General features: G+C 47.0%; 1 protein-coding gene across 1 annotated transcript; it reads left to right on the forward strand.

Moving 5' to 3' along the window:
- The first annotated feature begins 1,066 nt into the window (after positions 1-1,066).
- LOC119385696 (uncharacterized) lies at positions 1,067-2,356 on the forward strand. The gene is made up of 2 exons (XM_037653090.2): positions 1,067-2,042; positions 2,107-2,356. Exons 1-2 carry the CDS (start codon positions 1,093-1,095, stop codon positions 2,354-2,356), a joined length of 1,200 nt encoding a protein of 399 aa, XP_037509018.2. The 5' UTR covers positions 1,067-1,092.
- The last annotated feature ends 9,600 nt before the right edge of the window (positions 2,357-11,956 follow it).

Here is an 11,956-nt window from a genome sequence, read left to right on the forward strand (position 1 = left end):
TTATTCATGTTTTTTGAAGAACCAACCAAGTGAGTTGGTCAGTGGTTACATTAATAAAAAAATGGAGGGTAGGGTTAATAAAGGGAACTACCAAGAACTAAAACTAGTCCAAGTTAACTTAGCAAGATGCTTTCAAGCATCAGAAGCGTTAAAAATTTACCAGAGAGAAGAGGAGCACGACATCTACATTATACAGGAACCATATCATCTAAAAGTAAAAATAATTGGATTTCCCATGCAACATAAAATAATAGCAAGCAACAGTAATCCGAAAACAGGGATCATTGTACTGTCGGGCCGATACGCCCTTATCTGCAGCACGCACGTTGGAAGCAGGGGGAGGAGAACACACGCGCATTGCCCATGCGCGTGACGAGCGGCAGCGGCGGAAAGCCACAGGGGGCGTGAAGATGGCTGGCGGATAAGAAGGGAGGTGAGACAAGCCCCAGGGCTTCTTTGGTGGGCGGCAGGACGATGGGATGCCGCGACGGTCGCGCTAGGCGCGACGGTTTCCTCCGTGAGTACTGCAGAGCAGAGGCCACGCCGGTTTGGGACGTCCGCTAATAGGAGTCGTTGGCTCGTCTTCTACTGCGAGTTGCGCGTGAGTTTGCTTTCCTGCCGTTATGTTTCGCGTGTAGGTTCCATTTGACCGCCAGTCTGCGGGGATTGTTCGTTCCGGGCTTTTGGCTCTCCTGTATACGTTAGTGCCGTGTTGTGCCGGTCTGGAAGGCCGGTGGTGATTCTTTTGAGTCGTGAATTAAAACGGTTCTTGTTCCCAGCGTTGCTGGCTTGTGTCGTGCGAATTACGGCTCACTGACCCCCCTGAGCGGAGGCGGGGCCTTCATCTGGCACCCAACGTGGTTTTCGCACGTAGCTGACCTTCCTTTCGTTCCTTGCAACGCGGTTTCCTCATGCAGTATTATTATTTTCTTTTGAGTTCGCTTTCGCACCGCGAGAACCGCACGCATTAGGCCCCCGTCCTGCCGGCCCATCGCACTCGCGATATGCTTTGCGCATATTCCAATGCTCTTGCGTTCCGGTACAGTTACAGCTCGCGAAGGTGAAATCCCTACGGACCTCAAGTCTAATATAATGCCCGACAAGGTGAAACAGGACGCGTCCGCGCCAGATACTCCTCGTATCGTCGAGCAGCTGACGGCGTTGCTAGAACGCCAGGCTACACCAGCCGACAGCTTTCGCTTACCGCTGGCCGTGCCTACGTACGAGGGACACACAGACAAGAAATCGGTCACAGACTTTTTGCAAGATTTACAAGATTATTGCGACGCGCAAGCCCTCCCAAATGAGACTCTTCTGCTACGCGTTCTGCCCGTCGCCCTGTCTGGCTGTGCCGCACGTTGGCGTCGTCGCCAGTCGTTCGAAAGTTGGTCTCACTTTGAGCAGCTATTTCGTGCCGAATTTCTGCCCCCCGACTACGCCGTCCGCATGAAAGATGAACTTCGCAGCCGTACACAGGCTGAGGAGGAAAGCCTCCAAGAATACATACGGTCCTTACAGGAGCTTTACGACCGCGCGGACCCTTCGGCACCTGAAGCGGAAAGAGTGGCTCGGGCAGTTAAGCAGTCGCATCCGCGTTTTCAGGCGTATTTGAGGGGTCGTTCATTCTCTTCACTCGACGTCCTCGCTACAGCAGCGGGTAATATTCAGGCCGCGATGTTGGCGGAGCTCACGTACCAACCACCGCCACCGCCTGAATCCACTCTCGAGCCATCCTGTGCGTGGCACGGTCGGTCCAACCCAATGACCTCACCGATGACCCCACCAAGGGCTCTAGACCCATTCAGCCACCACAATCTGCATGCTCCGTCCGCCTTCCCGTCAACTACCCAGGAACGTGGGACACCCACACCGGGCGCCTCGACCCAAGGCCAGCCCGTAGCGGTCGCCGCCCATTCTAGGGCCGGAGGCACAAGTAGGAACCCTCCGGTATGCTTCCAGTGTGGAGGTCGGGGCCACTATAGGAGCCAGTGCCCAAGCAGACCACGTTCTGGCCTCTGGGGAAACGATCGAGGCCGGCGATGGTGAGCGCATGCCAATCGCCGGCCAGCATTCCACCGCCCCCCGGGGTCCTCTCACTTTACGCAGGTCCTGGAAGAACTACTGCGGCTCCTCTGTGGGCTACGACTCGTCTTCAAGAGCAGCCAGCCACGCTGCAGAGGCCAGGCCACCGGGTGTTTTGGTCTTCACATCATCCAGCCGCCAGGAATCACAGCCGCGGCAAACCTTCGACAAAGCAACGCACGCCCAAAGGGACAAGGCCGCATCCCTTCCCGCTCGGACAACTGCCAGAGAACCAAGCAACCAACGCTCCTGCGAAGTGCTCCCCGCCCGATAACAGCCGTGGTGTACTCAACAATACGGTGAGCGATCGTCCGTCTACATTCACTCCCCTCGCTGCCCACGCCGATAAAGCACCATTAGTGATGGTTTCCATGGCAGGAGTAAAGGTCCCGGCTCTGTTAGATACTGGTTCAGCTGTTTCCGTTTTCGGGGATCGCATTAAGAATGCCTGCGAGATGAAAGGCTTAACTTTGCGAAGTGTAAGCACTAATCTGCGCGTGGCCTCTGCTCATGTTGTCCCTGCTACGCTTGCAGCTCGCTTAGCGGTTAGACTCGACGGGCGAAAACTTCGGCAACGTTTCCTACACCTACCCGGACTTTCCTGCCCCGTAATTTTGGGACGCAATTTTATAGCGAAGTCGGGTATCGTGCTTGATGTCCGTACGGGCACCTACAGCCATGGCATCAATGCAAAACCACTCGCGTTTGTGACTACTTCGCCACAACCCCAGTCTGATCTGCTTGCAACAAATGTGCACCCGTTCTTCGAGGCCAGGGAGGACTTCTTCACTATTATCGAATCCTTCAAAGGGCCATCACAGCTAAAAGCTAGAATCGAAACAGCCCTAAAGCCCTTTGCGGCAATGTTCACAGAGGCTCCTGGCAGGCTTAATGTATTGGAACACACGATCGACACAGGCGACGTCCGCCCTATCCGTTTCAATCCTCGTCCCCTGAGCGTCCACAAGCGTGAACTTTTGGACGCTGCCCTCGACGAAATGCTCGCCACCGGTGCTGTAAGAGCGTCCAACAGTCCCTGGGCGTTTCCAGTTGTTTTAGCTCCAAAGAAGGACGGTTCTGCTCGGTTGTGCGTTGATTACCGGCGGTTAAACGCCGTCACGGTTCGAGACTCGTACCCCTTCCCATCAATCGACTCTGTTATGTACTCCCTTGGAGCCGCCAAATTCTTCACTACCCTTGACTGTAGCAGAGGCTTCCTGCAGATCCCGTTAGCAGAGCGCGATGCTCAGAAAACGGCATTTACTTGCCACAGGGGATTGTTTGAGTTTTCGAGGTTACCTTTCGGATTGTGCAATTCACCGGCCACATTTCAGCGCGTCATGGACATTGTGCTTCGAGATGCCAAATTCAACTACGCAATGGCTTACATGGACGACGTGGTAGTCTTTTCGCCAACCTTTGACGAGCACCTGAACCACCTAACCACTGTACTACAACGAATGCAGGACGCAGGCATCACCGTCAACCCCCGGAAAGTTCAGTTGGTCTCAAACAGGATCAACCTACTAGGTTTCATTGTCGAGCAAGGCACAATACGGCCAGATGAACAGAAACTTCAGGCCATCCTGCATTTTCCACCACCAACGGGCGTTAAGAGCCTGCAACGGTTTTTGGGTATGGCGGGCTTCTACCGTCACTTCATTCCTCACTGCGCCGATCTGGCAAGACCACTTCACCAGCTCCTGCGCAAGGGTGCCCATTGGTCTTGGACTAACATGGAGCAGGCAGCCTTCCAGGCTCTGTCGGAGGCTATCGCTGATACAGCACGGCTGCGCCTCCCTGACCTAAACTTACCCTTCACGGTGCAGACCGACGCAAGCGATTATGGCCTTGGAGCAGTTTTGCTCCAGGAATATCAAGGGATGCTTTACCCGCTAGCATTTGCGAGCCACACGCTCTCGGGCGCAGAAAGGATCTACACCGTAACAGAGAAAGAATGCCTTGCAATCGTATTCGCACTGAAGAAATTCGACATGTATCTGGATGGAGCTGCATTTACGATTCAAACCGATCACCAGGCGCTGTCATGGCTGTCAAAGCTACAAAACCCATCCGGTCGTCTGGCCCGGTGGGCCCTTTCTCTTCAGAAATATAACTACAGAGTGGAGTACAGGAAAGGCACTGGCAACAAAGTGGCTGACGCGCTTTCCCGAGCGCCACTGTCAGGGGATGGCGAACCAGCCGCCGAGGTCCTGGTCGTGACAGTCCCTGAAGAAGTCTGGGGAACACTAGTCTCACGACAGCAGCTCCTCGACGCTCAGAGAAGCGACGACCAGTGCAAGCAGATATGCAGTGGCCTGGGCGCTGCTAGTTCCACCGGGAACACACGGTCCGCAAACACCTATGGCAGCTACTTGCAAGCCGAGGACGGCCTGCTCTTGCGTTACGTCCCCTCACTTGAGACTCATGATGACGAGTCCCCGTTCCGTGTTTTCATTCCTCGGACTCTACGCAAAACTTTCATGGCGTACTTTCATGACACACGCCTCGCTGGTCACAGTGATGGCAAGAGAACTTTTGAAAAGCTGTGTCGCGTTGCCACATGGCCGCACATGAGAAAGGACGTCATAACATACGTCCAAACTTGCCCTTAGTAGTCGGTGGAAAATGACACTCACTGGAGTGTCCATTCTTGTGTGGGGGGAGTGTCGGGCCGATACGCCCTTATCTGCAGCACGCACGTTGGAAGCAGGGGGAGGAGAACACACGCGCATTGCCCATGCGCGTGACGAGCGGCAGCGGCGGAAAGCCACAGGGGGCGTGAAGATGGCTGGCGGATAAGAAGGGAGGTGAGACAAGCCCCAGGGCTTCTTTGGTGGGCGGCAGGACGATGGGATGCCGCGACGGTCGCGCTAGGCGCGACGGTTTCCTCCGTGAGTGCTGCAGAGCAGAGGCCACGCCGGTTTGGGACGTCCGCTAATGGGAGTCGTTGGCTCGTCTTCTACTGCGAGTTGCGCGTGAGTTTGCTTTCCTGCCGTTATGTTTCGCGTGTAGGTTCCATTTGACCGCCAGTCTGCGGGGATTGCTCGTTCCGGGCTTTTGGCTCTCCTGTATACGTTAGTGCCGTGTTGTGCCGGTCTGGAAGGCCGGTGGTGATTCTTTTGAGTCGTGAATTAAAACGGTTCTTGTTCCCAGCGTTGCTGGCTTGTGTCGTGCGAATTACGGCTCACTGACCCCCCTGAGCGGAGGCGGGGCCTTCAGTACATAAGAATAACATTGCTTTCTTTCCAATTTTGGTTGAAGGTAAACTAATTGCAATAAGTTTAGAGACAAAGAATGAGGACATTTTAATTATCAATTGTTGCATTCCACCAAAGGAGCCGATTGGTGCGACAATAACAAAAAATAGAAGGTATTATTATTAATTACCGACAAAAACATAATATTTGGGGGGGACTTCAATGCAAAAAATAAAATTGGGGGGGGGGGGTATCACAGGTCAGAGAGGATAAGAACTGGAAGAATTTATCTTGAAGAAGAATCTGATGATAATAAACAACGAACATTCAGAGCCGACCTTCGAAAATAGCAGAGGAAAGAGTTGGATAGTTGTTACGATAGCATCAACGGAAATCTTGGAAGTTCTTCAGGATTGGGAAGTTTCAAGTGGAAGTTCGAACAGCGATCACAAATATATAGAATTGAAACTTCTTGAAAGAGAAGCATTATCCAAAGTATAAACTAACGAAGAAAGGACAAGAAGCAGCGGAAAAAGAATTCATGGAAATAAATTGGGATAAAGAATCAGAAGAACTCAAAAACGAGGAAGATGTAGAGAGAATGGTCAATAAATTTTATAATAAGCTGCAGAAATTGTATAAAAACACACGAAAAGAATGAATAGGGAGAAGAAGCCGAACAAGATCTAGTGGTCCACAGACTTAGAAATACAGAGGCAGAAAGTCAAAGTTATGAGAAAAAGATACCAAAAAAGCAGTAGGGAGATTAGAGACTTCTATGAAAGTTAATACTACAAAGAGCACGATTCATACGTGGATAACTTGTCTAAAGCTAAAGCAGATAGTTAGGAGAAAGTAATCTCAGAGACTACAAAAAATCCATTTAATATAGACTGAAAAACAGCGAGAGAAAAAATAAAACAAAAAGTTCTGATTAAAAGTATGAAAAAACAGGATGGAACCTACGCCACAACATTGGAAGAAACTATAGAAATAATTCTAAATGAGTTGTATACAATTGAAGAAAACTCAGTTAATATTAGTCCGAAGGTGAGCAAAATAGATAAATCAGCCGATGACTCCTTTAACGACGTTGACTTTAGTGCAAAAGAAATGGGGGAAGTAATAAAGAACGTAAAGCGTGACAAAGCACCGGGACCAGATGAAATCGGGACTCAATTAAGCCAACTATTATTCAGCAAATATCGGGTATTTTTCACGAATCTCTTCAACGCTTGTCTAAAATACGGGTATTTTCCAGCCAGATGGAAGGAATCTAAAGTCATTCTCATACACAAAAATAAAGAATTGGAAAGCCCAAATCATTTTAGACCCCTAGCTATAAATTTGATATTTGAAAAAATACTAGAGAAATTGCTAAAAGATAGACCGCACTTTCATTTAAATAAAGCGGGACATTTGAATAAAAACAAATACGGATTTAAACATTCAATATAAACAACCAATGCTTTATTGAAGATAAAACAAAAAATTAATAAAGCATTATTAGACCACCAGTCAACTTTATTAATATCCGTTGACAATAAAAATGTTTTTAATGGTATTCAAGAAACATTTGTATCGCAATATCGAATAAATAAGAAATGCCCATCAAATATACTAACAGTAATTCTAGCAATTATGCAAGGGAGGAACATTATCTATAAAAATGGAGAAGTTATAAATTTAAAAAATGTACACCACAAGATTCACCGCTTAGTCCATCATTATGGAATATCACAATAGCAGATCTGTTAGAAAGTTAATTCCAAGAAGACGTACATGTCCAAGCTTTTGCCGATGATCTCACAATAATGATAAAAGGAATTCAAAAAGGCAAAGCCAAACGAAAGCAAATCAGGCCTTAGAAGTAGTATTTGAATGGGGAAAGAGGAAGGAAATAAATGTCAAAACAGAGAAAACTAAATATTTAATCACGCGGGGAAGTGTAAACGAAGTCCACCCATATTACTCCTTGGGATGAATAAAATTAAAATGGGTCCCCACCTAAAATTCTTGGAGTAATCATAGATGAAAAAATGTCCTTCCTCCCACACCTACAATATCTTAAAGAAGAAGTGTCTAACCTAACTATGAGTCAAAATAAGTTTACGGGCAGAAATAGGGGAATAAAATCAAGTCAGTTACATAAAATATACACGAGAGGCATAGAAAGAACTTTTACTTACGGAGCACCAGTCTTGTAAAAGAACACGGTACTAGTCCAAAAAAAAAAACTCAAAGCAATTCAAAGAATTCCGCTCATCACTATCACAAAGTCCTACAGAACAGTATCAAATAATGCATTAAATGCCTTGGCTAGCATAACCCCGATCCAACATAGAAGTGAGTAGGAAGTAGAACTCTACAATATTATACATAACGATAATCAATTTAAATGGAAAAAAAGAATATTTTTAACTCACAAGACATATCAACAAAAAAAGATGTATGGAAAACACACCCAGCTGAGAAATTAGCTTTCCAATACCAAAAAGAGGTATTCCCTAACGCTGATATTAACATACACACAGATGGCTCCAGTACGGAGAATGCTACGGGGGCAAAGTACGTGGTGATTGGCACAAATAAGAAGATTCTAGAGACTAAATAATTCAAGCTACCAGACTACTCGAATACCTTTGAAGCGGAAGTCTCAGCAATCATTACAGCATTGGAGTTTATTAATACACAAAACAAACCAAAAACATATCAAATTCTTACGGATAGTTTATCCACTGTACAAGCTATTAGCAACTCTGGAAACTTTAACCCAATAATTGATAAAGCAAAAATTTTAATTAGAAAAATAAATATAAAGGATAAACTAATTCTCTTCCACGTTAAAGGACATAGTGGGATTACCGGAAATGAATTGGCTGACGAATTGGCAACAAATACGGGGGCATACGGAGAATTCATATCAATCCCGGTCACAAAAACTATTGTATCAAAAGAATTAGAGAAAGAAGTTAAAAGAAGATGGATTAACGATTGGAACAATATTAGAAAAAATTCCAGTAGCTACATTTTCACTTCGATCATCACATTGGTAGGGCAACCGAAATGATATATCGCGAATCATTTACGTTCGCAGTTCTTAAGCGGTCACGGCCGATGCCCCCACTACCTCCACCGGTTCAAATTTAGAAACAGCAATGTATATGCATACCAGCAATCAGCCACATCATTCGACCACTGTCTAACTGAGTGCACCCTAACGAAAAAATACCAAGGCAAATTGAAAGTAGAGTTTGGAAACAACTTCAGCGAAACACTCTCACGGGGACGGAAGGCTCGCCAGACGACGAACAAGATGCAGCGCACATCTGGACGTAGGCATCGGAAGGAAAAATTGGACCATCTCCCCGAAGGGAACCCTGATGGGATGTGAAGCAGCAGCGTCGCGGGTTGAACGGCGCTAACGCGGGTGCTACGGTGAGCGCTGGAAGATTCGTTTGAGGCGAAACTCCGTGTAGCGTTTAATGGTGTAAAGGTTTGTTTGAAACGCAGACACGGGAGGCGAGCGGGCGTTGGAGCCGGCAGCTGCGGGCGCTCCGGCGGGTGAGGGAGAGAGTGACGTACGCGCGCACCTGCGAGGGAAGCGTGCGAGGGAAGCGTGACGTCAACGCCCAGCTGCGGCGTGACCTACTTGGCACCGCTCCAACACCTGCGCCGAGGGAAGCGCGTTGCCTCGCGTTTGTGCGGACGGAGAGACAGCGTTACACAGGCTAGCCAAAGAGCTGCTTCGCGTCTAAAAAAGACACATATGTTCAGCAACGAAAATGCACCTAAAATATTGAAGAAAATGGTACAGGAAATAAATGCAAAATTTTAAATCAGGTACCGATTCAAAAGCCAATTATTACAACCACATTCGGCCAACTTATTCTCTCCAGGAGGAGATTTCGTCGTAAGAGGAGGGTGGTTTTTGGAGGTGGACACGCAGAGGTGAGAATTCCCAAGTGAGGCCATTAAGGGCTCCCACCCAGGATAGCAAAGAAGAGTGTATTTCCCAAAAAATAAATGGAAGGGAGGCCAATGGCTCCATCAATATATTTCTCCCAACAGGGATGCAGTACGGTGCAACAGGAAGGACAAAGAATACCACCTAAATCCTCTACCAGCTGAATTCCACATAAGGATGCATCCATGAAAGTCATTCAGAAGAAATCATCACCACTAGGGGCACACCGATATTGGTGAACGACGCACTGTGCTAAAAGGTTAAAACAACTCTCTCGAAATTGTCCCCTAACAAAAACCCTACTGGTTGTACGCCCACACTTTGTGGCATGTTCTTCGTCTGGAGAAGCTATCAATATTTCGAAAAAAAAAAACATTTTGTGACCAACGTGTATTCATCTACCATATCCTCTTTTAAACGAAACGTGAAAAAGGCTTCTTTACCTCGAGAAAAAGACGATGTCAGCAATTATAGTTTCAATTCATATCAGCCTTATCAACTCGGAAAGAAAGAGGGAGAGAAAAAAAAAGAGAAAAAATTAAAAAAATATAGAATAAAAAAGACACGAAAAGAGAACAGGAAATAATACAAGTAAAAAAAGAGAGAGACGGAAAAGAAAAAAAGAAAAGAAGAAGAAAAAATACAAGGAATATGAAGAAAAAAGGGAGGAAAAGAACCCGAAAATGAAAAGGAAGATAAGAAAACCAAATGGACGAAATATGTACTGGACATATTGTTATCCATCATTGCCATCAGCGCGGCCTGGCTAGTTTGGCAATTATTATATGATTGACTTTGTGTGATTATACTACATGTGCTTGTATTGATCTGATTTGAAGCCGATACAGTGCCTCTTTATTGCGTTTTGATAATAATATATTATAATATTGAACTTGTGTAATTACACTACATGTACTTGTATTGATGTGATTTGAAGCCGATACAGTACATCTTATATCGTTATGATATTAGTATAATCCCTCAATACCTTTGTAAGAGCCGGTGGAGTTAGGGAGGAGCCGGGATAGTAAATAAAAGTCATAAAAAATAAAGAAAAAACCATACCAACTAACCTGTATCCAATAAAATCTTGTTCAGTCACTTATCAATTTGATGAGTTTTACAGTAAGCTTCAAAAGGACATACTGGAGAACAAGCCCAACACAGACCCATCTCTCCAACAGTGGGACCCAACAAAGAGAGGAATGGAAAGCTTACACAAGAGAGACAAGAGGAAAAGAAAAGAATGGAAGACTTGTTAGTCAAGACGAGCTTATCGGAGATCCATTGTATAGAATCAGTTGTAAGTCAAGATGGAGAGTGTGACGTGCCGTTGTGGCCGTCGGAATCTATGGGTTCCGAGGCGGCGTAAGAAAGACGACCGAACACATTGGAGACCAGGAAGGGACTACCAGAGCCTTTTCTTTATTCTTCGAATCTCCCGAGCGCGCGCGAGCTCGGCGTTGATCTTCTTCGTTTTCTTCGCGCGAAAGCGCGAGACCCAAACCGAGCGTCGTCTGCTATCGCTCGTGACATGCCCGGGTTTTGAAAGTAGTCGTCCCGACGTAATACATCACGTAACACTAAAACAGAATATTGGTGAAACTTGACTAAACTAACATAAACAGTCCGGTTTATAAATATTTACAAAAGTCAATCAAAGTCTTTCCACTTTCACGCACTCAAAAGTATACACAAACACTAATGATTATTTGCACTTCACGGCCCACATGTGCGCTCTAGTCCGAAGCATGAGGTTGCTCCATGTGAGCAATGGGGCTCAGATAGGGTTTCAGTTTTTCTACGTGCACTATGTCACTTCCCATGTTGTCTGCGAGTTCGACCTCGTAGTTCACGGGAGACAGTCTGTTCAGTATCTTGTGAGGACCAGTGTACGATGTTGTGGATTTCACACCGGATGATGGAACCTTGAGGAGCACCAGTTGCCCTCTTTCAAACACAACGTCCTTGTGGTGCTTGTCGAAGTGCTCCTTCTGTTTTTCTTGAGCCAGTCGGATGTGCGCGGCCGCGAGCTCCCTGGCTTTTTGCAGTCGTTCGCGCACTACCGCGAAATAGCCAGATTCTTCTTTGAGCTCTTCAAGCTCTCGGCGGCTGTATACAACATCTAACGGCAGCACCGGATCCCTACCGTACACCAAGAAGAATGGAGTTTGGCGAACCGTGTCTTGGTACCCCGTGTTGTAACAGAATACAACATATGGGAGAACATCGGCCCACTTTTCTCCCCCGGCGGTAGTCAAGGCAATCATCTGTTTGATTGTCTTATTGGCCCTTTCGCACAAGCCATTTGCTGCGGGGTGATATGCTGTGGTAGCAGCATGTCTGATGCCCCGATGCTTGAAGTAGGCTTCAGTAGAGCGCGCCATCATTTGAGTACCGCGGTCTGTGATAATCGTGGCTGGGCATCCGTGCTTCAAGATGATCCGTCGCTCAACAAACTTCTGGACGGTTGCAGCTTCTATGTTCCTCAGTGGTTTTGCCTCAACGAACTTTGTGAGGTAATCAATGGCTACGATGATGTACTTGTGACCCCTTGAAGTCTTGAAGGGTCCTATTATGTCCATCCCAACTGTGTGGAAGGGGCTGTGGACTTCTATTGGCTGTAGTAGACCGTAAGGCACCGATGTCGACATCTTCATCCTCTGACAAAGGTCACAGTGACGCACGTACCGTCTGACATCCGCAT

This window comes from Rhipicephalus sanguineus, chromosome 3 (genome assembly GCF_013339695.2).
Source record: "Rhipicephalus sanguineus isolate Rsan-2018 chromosome 3, BIME_Rsan_1.4, whole genome shotgun sequence".
Lineage (NCBI taxonomy): Eukaryota > Metazoa > Arthropoda > Arachnida > Ixodida > Ixodidae > Rhipicephalus > Rhipicephalus sanguineus.

Excerpts from the sequence above, each read along its gene's own strand:
- LOC119385696 (XM_037653090.2), top strand. The coding sequence starts at position 1,093 with ATGCCCGACAAGGTGAAACAGGACGCGTCCGCGCCAGATACTCCTCGT. Across the intron at positions 2,043-2,106 it reads AACGATCGAGGCCGGCGATG|GTCCTGGAAGAACTACTGCG; the intron begins GTGAGCGCATGC and ends CACTTTACGCAG.